This window comes from Neopelma chrysocephalum, unplaced genomic scaffold (assembly GCF_003984885.1).
Source record: "Neopelma chrysocephalum unplaced genomic scaffold, ASM398488v2 Primary Assembly neopelma1_24, whole genome shotgun sequence".
Lineage (NCBI taxonomy): Eukaryota > Metazoa > Chordata > Aves > Passeriformes > Pipridae > Neopelma > Neopelma chrysocephalum.
This window is the reverse complement of record NW_020897693.1, coordinates 45,368,647-45,379,597: the sequence shown is the minus strand read 5'-3', so window position 1 is coordinate 45,379,597 and position 10,951 is coordinate 45,368,647. Positions and strand designations below refer to the sequence as shown.

The following is a 10,951-nucleotide window of genomic DNA, read 5'->3' as shown; positions in this document are numbered from 1 at the left end:
CTTCTGCAGACAGAGTATCAGGTGAAGGAATCAGGCGTTGCTGAGAGAATGAAATATGCAAAGTTTAGGCATAACTCTCTTTTCTTTTTTTAAATATATTCTTTTTTCTTTTAAAGTAAAAAAGAAGACACTCCTGAGAAAACAAATAAATTCAAGAACTAAAGAACAACGGTGGAAGAGGGGCGAGCTGAAGATTATCTATAACAATGGCAAAATTGTGTGGAGTTTCCTGGACGAAGAAAGGAGAACCACTTTAACAGTCATCAAACGGATATTTGGCTCAAGACGTTACCATCATTTGCCAGTTCAGCAAATACATTTGTCAGGTTTTCATAGAGGAACAAAGACACATTTAACAGCAAAAGTTAAAAACAGAGGAGCAGCAGAGGCACAGATGGGATGGGATTGTTGAAAATCCCCTTTGATCAGTAACCCTAGGGATGAACTTGCAGTATTCCTCATCTATTTCTTGTAAGGGATAACAGTTTAAAATGAAGAAAGGGATCACAAATGCTTTACTACATCCCAAGAGTAGCACCATGGAAGGATGAAAAGAGAATGAGCTAACCCAATTTGCAACTCCTGTTTTCTCTGCTGCAAGTAATGACAAATCACCTACAATTCCGAAAGCAGAAAACCTGAAAGCACCCAATCTGAAAAAGCAAAAAAAAAACCCCAACCCCCCCAAAATACAAACATAAGGTGTTGTGGGATAACTAAGCACCCAGACACAGTGAGAACCTGTCACTAGTGTGTTATGAACTCTTATGACTGGATTAACCTTAGAAAGCGTAAGGATATTATGCCTTAGCTTCACGCCTTTTAAGAAGAGGGAGACTGACATCACTATCAAAATAAGTTGTTCCAGTGCTCCTCTGTCCATTTATTTTCTTTTCCACATTGCTCCTTCCTCTGTATTAACTCAGTACAAGCACTCATACAGCTGCATACCTAGATCAGATGAGGAAACTGAGGAAACAGGTTTTCTGTTTGTGGTAGTTGTTGTCTCCCAGCTGGGTTCTCCCTGTGGCCACAATAATAACTCCTGTGCAGCTCCATGGCATGGGAGTAACCAGCTGGGAGTGAGACCTCTGCCTTCAGTGACAGTGCCAGGTAACATCAGTGACCCTGGAACCGTGGCCTTCAAAGGTCTTGCCTGAAACAAGTTCCTAACACAGAAACTGCCAGGAGCTCTTGTCATGAGCATAACTCCGTGCAGTGGAATGACACTGCACCAGCTGGGTGCTCAGAAATATGTGATGTGTGCCAGGAGGCAGGACCAAGGCAGTTGTAGGCGAACACATTCAGTGTGTCCTTCTCCCCCACTGCAAAGCTGGAGTTTCACTCTCTAGGTGTGCACTGTCATTATGTTCCCAGGGTCATGGTCACACGTGAAATTATGTACCCCCAAACCTAGATCTTACTGCCAAGTATTTTCAAATGCAGCTGTAATCAAGAAATCACAAATGTTTGTTGTTAAGTAAAAGCCTGTCCTTCTATAAGTATTTCATGTTTAAACAAAGATACCTTACTAAACAGGAAGAATACATTGAAAATTCACTTTAATACATGTTTATTGGTGTCCTGCACTTTCAGTGTAGGAGGTTGGAGATGTAATAAAAAAGTTTCAAAATTTATTGATTCCATTTCATTTAAATCACTCTAAACAACCAGTGCTTTAGAGTTCAGAGAATTAACGTTTACTGTCCGTTTACAAGCAAAATTTTAATATTACCTTTTTTGAGTTCACTTAGAACTCCTCTTTTAAAATTCTTCAGATACATTCCTCATAGTAAACAATACATTTTAATCTGTGTCACAATCAACATTGATAAGGCCTTCTTAACCATTTTATACCACCTCCACTGTTACTTCATTGCAAAACACAATCTTATTTCATACTATAAATACCCATCCATGCACAAAACACAGGGGCCAGAAGTCACACATTAATATTTCATGTAGGCTTCCAAGTCTTCCTTTACCCTCTGCAGGTTTATGGTACACTTAAAAAGATATCTTTAGACTTGGTCTACTTGGTCTTAAAATACAAATATACAATATCCATAAGCATAAAAAAGTAAAGCTAGATGGCCTTACCATTTGTTATGAACTGCTAAAATCTTATACATGTACAATATAGCAACATGCTGATTAATATACATATTAGTTAAATATACCAACCAATAATGGGGATGTGGCCAAGCTTTTTTGTTCTGTTTTCAAAAAGAAATTGTTCATATACAAATAAAAAATTTTTAATTTAAACTCATATGGACTACCTGAACCACACAGACATCTGTAAGCCCTACTGAGATATTCAGGTCAAACTGGGACAAAGCTTGCTGATTCATTTGAAAGGGAACACAACTCCTCATGGGTAATACCCACGGTGTGCTGTTCCCAAGAGAATGCAAATTTACCAGCATTCACATTTTCAGGTCTAGAACACTAATTTTTGCATCTTACATAGCAGTTTATATTTTTTGTATCTATTCATCAGCGTCTATCAGAAACAGTTCGGTACCTTGACATTGTCATAGATTTTTCTAAATAAGTAGATATACAGTACAAAGTGTAGATAGTGAAACAAATAAGCACATATATACAGTCTTTGAAAGGCATTTTTGTGACCAGTTTAGCAGTGTTTATAGAAAACATTTAAGATAGTCACATTCTGCTGATACCACTGTATTGCAAACTGTCAAGCCACATTTCTTATATTAAATTTGTACTGCATTGTATATTGTACAACAGAGAACAATCATTCTTCAGGTGTGACACAATGAAAAAAAAAATCACTATACTGAGTAAGGTAACCAGCACAGGGCTTAATTTTCCTGAGGTTTGTAAGAATTTTTTAAACAAAAATCACAGTGACCAGGCTAAACTGAAAACATACTGTTAAGTTTTAAATATACAGTTTATACATAAGTTCTGTGCATGGTCGACTCAACTGCGTGTGTTCATGCTGATGCTTCCTTTAAATGACTCGCCACTGCATAATACTTGTATCTTTTCCGCCTGTGGAGATGAGATGGGTGTCTTCACAGAGAAAATCTACATTAGTTACATGACTACTATGTCCACCGTACACATGGCTTGGAGCCTAGAAAACACCATATTAGTGAGAATATAATCTGTCATCAAAACATCTCGTTATAACATTCATACAGCAGTGAAACCAAGGCATCACATCATTCTCTTACAGTATTTTAATATTAAATTAACTTTCAAATTTAATTGCTGTCTCAACAAACCTTAAAAAAATCCCTTAGACATCTAAATATTCACATTCTTCCTGTTTTGATGTGGTTGGGTTTTTTTTTGTACATAGGAAAGCCACATTTAATGCACTTGTGCAAATTACAAGAGTAAGTTTTTGGGAAATACCTTACCCTAAACTGTGAGCATGGATATGAGAAGAGATGTACTTTGCCAAAATCATCCCCTGTTGATAGCAGTTTTCTCCCATGTGATCGACAGACAGCATTGATATCTGTTCCATCTGAACCTTCAGGCCATACACCTGAAACACAGAGGGACTAATTAAAGGGCTTTATAATGGAAATAAAATTGACAGTTTAAGCTTCTGTTGAAATATTAATAAAGGACTACTTGTTTAAAGAAAAGAAAAACTATAAAAATAACTGCATCTGAGTCAGGATGTGTACTTCAGTACACCAGCAAAAGTCCAGATCCTAATAGGAAATCAAACACATAAAAAATACTTTATTTCCTCTAGTCACCAAAGTGCTTTTTACTCTGAAAAAAAGAATTCTGCTGAAGTACAGTCATGTGCCTGAGCCTGAAAGAACTTTCGTACTGTTACGTAGAAAAACAACAGTTACTGCTTTTATTTTCCCTTCTGCTTATGTATGAGCTAACATACTTTCTTCATATTACTGTAGCCTAAAAAACATATGCATGTATGATCCAAAGTACTTTCTTCATATTAGTAAAAGTCTAAAACCTCTGAAACCAGATGTTATATAGTTTAAATTATTTATTAACAGATCTCTTGAAAAGAAACTGAACCTACTTTAAAGTTTTTAAATGCTTTTGTTCTACTCTAAGTACTTCTCTTTCCTCACGTTCTCTACTCCTTGCTGTTCTTGCACAAAGTGGTGTTCTAAAATTAAACTGCAGGGTCATCAGTGCAAAGACCAAATCTGTGCACCACATCTTTAAGGCCTCTGAATACTTACCTGCAATAAATTGTAATTGTACTAAAATCCATCTAGTTACTGAAATTTCAGGTTTTTGTATGCAGTACTGTGGGCTGCTTTTTTTATGATTTTTGTAATTTAGATTTCATCTAATCCCTACTCAACATAAACGATACCAAACTTTCAGAGACCCTTTCAACAGCACTACGAGGAGGTGATTCCATGTCTTTAGAAGGAATTACAAATTGCTGTAAATAAAATACAAAGTACTGATTTGTAGACTGCCCTTAACTTTCCTGATGTGTGTGGAAACATCTCTTTGCTAGTTCAGGGAGAGTAAAAAAGAGGCTCAAAGTAACTGAAAGTGCAAAGAAGAAACAATCATAATTGCTACTTGTGGAATTATGAATATGCAGAACAAAGAGACACAGAAAAGCTGTTTTAAATATCTGCCTTGACAAAAAGGAGGCTGTATGAATATCAATGCTAGCTGAAAAGACGTAGGAGTCTTCCCAAGAGGTCACTGTGACAAGCTGGAGATAACCCCTAAAGGCAATGGTTAAAGAAACAAGATTGCCATTTTGAAATGGAGAAAGGAGGATAGCAGGGTTTTTCTTCAAAACTTTGTGCTCTTTCAAAATTTATCCCAGTGCCTCACTGGCAGTTTTTATGAATATGCAAATTGAATCCTCCTTGCCGAAAAATTAGTCTTTTTCTTTTCCCCATCCTCTGCAGACATGTAACGAGACAATTTCCTTTCTCTCACTTGAGGATTCATGCCATGCCTTTTTTCCTACTCTTCTCTAAAATTCATTCATTACATCTCTTCTCCCAGCACAATATTTAGATGAATAATTATTCTTTCTAGTCAGCATGTTATCTGTTGGTCCAAAGTGCAAAAACAGAAGCAGCCATTCCAGCTGTGACTGAAGCAGATACTGATAAATGGATGACTGCTTCACATTTTGCACGGCATCCTTTTCATTACACATCCCACTAATGCATCTTCCTTTCCTACAACAGCATAATGCTGTTGACTCATGTTCAGTGTGTATGCAAGAGTAATCTGATCTTTCTGTGCAGATCTACTCTCCTGTCTGCTCTCATCCCTTCTGTATTTGTACAACTGGATTCTGCCATTCTTGTGTGGAACCTCCTATTTGGCTCTATTGAATTGCCTCCTTTTTTCATACCACTGCTCTATTTCTCATGACAACTTGCTAATCCTGCAGCTTCATGCCACCTACAAACTATACATGCTGGTTTATGATAGGCTATTAATAAATATATTAAAACAAACATAATATTCCATTTACAGTCTTCTAGTCAGTTTTGAACCCAACCAGCTTTGTACAGCATCTTAGATTTCTTCTGTTCCTGTCCTTCACCTCAAACACCAATTTTTTTCAAAACTGGGCACGTGCAATGAACACTTGGTTGTGTACCCAGAAACACAGGGCTCTTGAAAGAGCATATAGATCATTAAGTGTTTTAAAGTCTTTGCTCCTTCACATTTACATTTCTATTACACATTTGTATCACTAAAATATACTCCCTCAAACACACTTCTTTACATGCTGTTGATTTTCAGTTGAATCATCTCTAAACACTTCAAGGCTGACTAATCTGTTCCCATGCTCAAAGACAGGTGTTCAACAGATCAATGTTCATTTCCCCCCCCTGCATTGGTTATGCTGATCTGTGAGTGCTATGCAGAGTTTGTGATTTTTATGTGGTTCTACTAGAGTGAGAACCCCTAGTTTCAGTCAGCCAGTATGTACTGAAAAATCAATATACTAGAAGCTTCACATCCTGGATGCTGTGATCCTTGCTTCTGTGTCCAGTGGGGAAATCCCAGAAAACATGTGAAGACTGTTCTAACTGGCTGCTATGAGGTCCCAAGTACTGAACAGTAAGAGTGACTTCCAATATTAACAGACTGGTTTCCAACTTCTAATTTATGAGCTTCTTCACTTTATTATTCTAGCCACTAACTTTGCACTTTATCCTTTACATATGGGCTCTGAAGGTAGATATATGACCTGCAGATACTGCATTCATGCTTCTCAAGTATTTCAGTACTTCGCCCGTTCTCTGTGAGGTCCTGAAAATAAATACTAATGGTCTCAAGATTACATTAACCAGTTATTTTTATAGATACAACAAGGTTGCTCATCTGTTGCAAGGCATGGGGAAAACGTCTCTCAGGTGTGACATACCTCTCTCCTCTGACTCTCTGTGCACCAAAAGCAGCCTCATATTCTATTGGCACTATATTTTGCATGAATCCGAATCAAAAAGTGAGGAATACTCACATAAAGTGTTTAGTATCTCAGAGTACCTGAACCTGTGATGCAAAAACATTGTAACTCTGTAACTATGTGTCACGTGTACTCAAACCCCAGAAATATGTTAATAGTTCCATAAGGGCCTCTAACCCTTACATGGAAAATACATCATGCCAATATGCAGCCAATCTTCCAGGATTTCCTTTCACCAAATCTGCATACTGTAGTGACATGTAAGCACTGCTTGTCAGTCAAATGATAGAAAATTTGAATGTGTTTTCCCAGCATACTGCTACTGCCATACCATCTTTAGATTCTGAAAACATGTCCTTTCTGGCTGCCTTCAAGCACATCACTGCATCTATTCTACTTGAAACATGGGTGCAAATCTTCCTTGCTAACCGCTATACTCTTCTCTGAACTTTTACCATGGCTTCCTATTTTCTCTTGAGGACTCAAGAATTTGAAGCTTCTCCTACTCAGCTTTTGTAATAATCTATCTAGTCCTGCACACATTGTGGAATGAGTACAAAGCTCTAGACTACGCTGGGGAAAGTGGATCCTTCAAAACTGGCAGAAGACAAGTCCGATGAAAACAAACCACGCTGATTTTGTTATGTTTTCCTTCTTGAATTCCTTTCACCTTATTTAATTGCTACAGATTCTATCAAAATATAATAAATTCTTAATGAGGGATATTGTCATCCATTTTGTGCTTGCACAGTAACCAAAGCAAATGAAACCATTTCTGGTAAGGGGATTTCACCCAGTAACTGTCTAAATACACGACAATTCCATAGAACTAGTACTTTAAGTTAAAAATGACAAGTAGCTGCTCTAGTGTGACAGAAAGGGCAGTGTGTGATTTCTTCCTTGTCTCCCACTTATGTTGTAATTTAATATTTGTACTTGAAGCTGGCAAGAATATCAAACCAGCGTCTTTCTGGATTGAAATAAGAAGACAGATTGTAATAAAAATGGCATAACAGAAGTTCTCTATTTTTCTCTGAGTTATGAATAGTCATGTTTCATAAGCAAAAGTTGGCAATCCAAGTGTTTGTTAATAAGAAGAATGGTAAGAGCTTGTAAGAGGCTTACAATACTTACCAAAAACATGGAATCCTAAAGTACAGGTGTAAGTGGCCCATTCTATATCTCTAGTTGTTTCAACACTCACAACTTGTTTACAAGCAGAGGGGATCCCTACAAAAGAAAAAAACCCCACATGATTTTTCATTCTCAAATTTTATAGATTTTTTGATTGCACCAGATGAATTAAAACATATGGTCGATCTTGGCAGTTATATGGTCTCATTTAAATTTTAAATCTGTGTCAGACTGCCTGAACTTTGCACAAAAGGACTAAATATAATTCTTACTCACAGTATAAGATTTCATAGTCTCCTGAATTAGACACAAGATACTGTGAATTAACAGACCAATCCAGATGAGTAATGAAGCTGGAATGACCCTACAAAGAGAAAAAATATTGTATTAGCTGCACCAACAGTATGTCTTAATGTGACAGTATTAATATAGTGCTACAAAACACACTTAAGGCGTTAATACTGAACCATGAGAAAAAGGTTACTTACTGAACATTTGCCAATTCTAGTGTACTTTCTTCCATTTTCACTTACACCATATATATAAATACAGTTGTCATGGGAACCTATTGCCAAGAAGTTTCCATCTATAAACACAAAAGTGAACTGCAATTATTCCTGTAAGAAAGAACTCAGGCTAATTTTGAAAAGTTTGTATGTCATAGAAAGAGGAATTGTTCTTAAAGGCCTTGATACTGAAAAATGAAAGAATGGAATTCTGTTTTTTCTTTTTCAGTTGCATATTGGTGCATCGTTCAAGACTACAAACCAGCAAATTTATGCAGCAAATATTACTGCTAAAAACACATGACACTTCCGGAGGCAGCTACAGTCCATTTAGGGATAACCTGATTGCAACAACCTGAGGAGGCAAATATTTTCTTTTTTTTTTTTTCCCCACAGAGAAACCATAGTGAACATGTCAGGCAGGCAGGGAGGGAAAAGAAAACTAGAGCTTATGACACCGCCCATCCAGTGTTGCCAATGTTTCATGGCATATTAATTTTCAACTTCAGTATGGCAAGCAGGGAAATATTTTAAAACAAACCAGCCCCTAATTTAATTTAATAAAAAAATTCAACGCCTTTATTTTTACCCAGTAAATAAATGCTCTCAAACCTGGTGAGTAACGCATTACAGACAGCTGTTCGTTTCCATCTGTGTGTACAGTGACCAAGTCTTTTGTTTCTGTGTCAAACACAAACCACCTGTTGTAAATACAGAAAGAGGCCAATAAATCATTCCATAAGGAATTTAAATCTACTGTAATCTTGACCAACTTTTCTTCTGTCAAAATAGCATAAGTTTTACACCAAGAAAAGAAAAACAGCAACTGCTACTCAGTTTGGTTTATTTTTACTTTAACACAAGGATAGTTTCCTTCCTATCGTTTTTAACCAAAACAAGAAAATGAGCAAGCACTGACCTGATATCAACTTTCAGATTTTAGTATGTTTTACTGTGTGTCATGCATTAGAATAAAGTAAGCATTGCTTATAATGACCCTTTTCTTTTAATGACCCTCTTCTATGCTATGCTGATATTTAAATGGATGCCTATATAAATCCTAGAGCAAAAGAAAACACAAGCAAGAATCAGGACCATTCTCTTCTGAGGGATGAATTAGATTTATTTATTAATTTATTTTAAAGTGAAATTTTAATTACTTTTTTGTTAATTTAATTAATTTTTAATTTAAAAATTAATTTGTGGAAACATGTAGAAAGGACAAAGATAAAATTTGCATTTCAATACTTGCATCAGATTACTAAAGACAAAGAAAATATTCCTCTCAAAGCTTCTCCTTTTGATTTCTTTTTTTGGTAAATAAAGTAAATTCAGTATTATATCAATCCTTTATTTAGGATTGATATACAATCTGAGATAATCTTGGCTCGTAACCTACAAGCTTCCTGTATGTTCTCAGTTAAGCGGAACTGTTTTCAATATTAACAGCCAAGTCTGCCCTCAAGTGACACTACAGGAGAGGATGAAGTTAGGCAAAGGCACTCCCTCCTATGACAGACAACCACGGACAAACCCAGCGTCTGCCACTGACCCACTAAATAACCAAGGGCTTAACCTGCCATGTAAAATGGAGATACTAAAATTTGCCTCAGTTTTCTCTGTCTTGTTTGCACCTCACACTCTTCACGCAGAACAAGCCTCTCATGCATTTTTACACCATGGCTAGTGCAGTGGAACATTCATCGAATTTCTGGTTGCCACTGCATTAAGGATCACGAACCACTTGCTACATTTTCCAGCACACAAAATTTTTCAATGTGATTTCCTCCACGCTGCCCTAAAGGCCTCAGAGAAAACCTCTATCCACACCTGCAAAATTAACTCACAATCTCAGATTCCTCCTTCAGCCTCTCCTTTGCCCTGATGGACACAAAGACTTAACATTTAGGTCACTGGTATGGTGACAGTACCTCCCACACATGGTCCCTCTGCCAAGCTAGACTTCCTGCCCTCTCCAAATCTACCTCCTCCCACTGACCTTAGATTGTCACCCTCCCAGGGCAGAAAACATCTCTTTGTTCACGCAACATTCAGCAAACACAGGGTTTGTTGGCACTAAGGCAATATAAACAAATTTCACTCTGGAATTCACTAGAAATCAATTGGGAATGAAGATATGTCATGCATACATCTGCATAACAAGAACATGAACTTGGACGTGAGCTGGAAAAATCAGCGTTAGTTGGTGCCCAGGGTGCAACTCTGCACATCTTACCTTCCAGTCAGCGTCCCTACTGCAACGACAGATGCTGAAGGATGAAAACCTGAAGACTGTGCTGGATCCTAAAGTGTTTCAGAAAGAAGCACACTTTTTTACCAGTCCAAGTTATCAAGTTATAACAAAAACACATTCAATTATCTGCCTCAGGAACAATCTCTTGTTGATATTTTGGGGTTGGTTTTTCTCTTTTTTTTCAATATAAATTTGAGGGGAAAAAAAGTCTTTTTAACTAATTGAAATATTATCCAATAAACTTTTTTCCCTCTATACAAGGCCACTTTTTTCTTTTCTTCACTATCTAAAAATAACTTGGTAAGTGATTTCATAACAATAACATCAGCAACGGCAGCTTCCCAACAAATCACAAACAAGTAAGAGATAAAAATAACTTCTTAAACTAGAGCTGACCTAAGAATTAGGTATCAAAGCTGCAGTTTACCTACAGTCTAAAAAGGACAAGCAAGCACCTTGTTCAACAAAGGTACGTGGCATTTTGCATGGAGGGGTAAAGCATAACTTCTATGCACACCAGCACCTTTTTCCAACACCTGCCGAGTTGCAGTTTAGTGGGAGATTAAGGGCACAAACTGGGTTTCTTATTTTGATATGGAATTTCAAAACATTTTACTTTGTTTAGTG

At 36.9% G+C, this 10,951-nt stretch overlaps 1 protein-coding gene across 9 annotated transcripts in view; it reads right to left on the bottom strand.

The window, feature by feature from the left end:
- Positions 1 to 1,545: 1,545 nt before the first annotated feature.
- EML1 (EMAP like 1) overlaps positions 1,546 to 10,951 on the bottom strand; it is a 126,447-nt gene continuing 117,041 nt past the window's right edge. For all 9 annotated transcript variants that reach the window (XM_027673951.1, XM_027673949.1, XM_027673950.1 and 6 more), the window contains 7 exons: positions 10,307 to 10,374; positions 8,683 to 8,771; positions 8,053 to 8,150; positions 7,841 to 7,928; positions 7,565 to 7,660; positions 3,399 to 3,529; positions 1,546 to 3,109 (listed from right to left, as the gene is read on the bottom strand). In XM_027673951.1, coding sequence (XP_027529752.1) covers positions 2,984 to 3,109; positions 3,399 to 3,529; positions 7,565 to 7,660; positions 7,841 to 7,928; positions 8,053 to 8,150; positions 8,683 to 8,771; positions 10,307 to 10,374 — 696 coding nt within the window. In that variant the 3' untranslated portion in view covers positions 1,546 to 2,983. The remainder of the gene's footprint in view (positions 3,110 to 3,398; positions 3,530 to 7,564; positions 7,661 to 7,840; positions 7,929 to 8,052; positions 8,151 to 8,682; positions 8,772 to 10,306; positions 10,375 to 10,951) is intronic.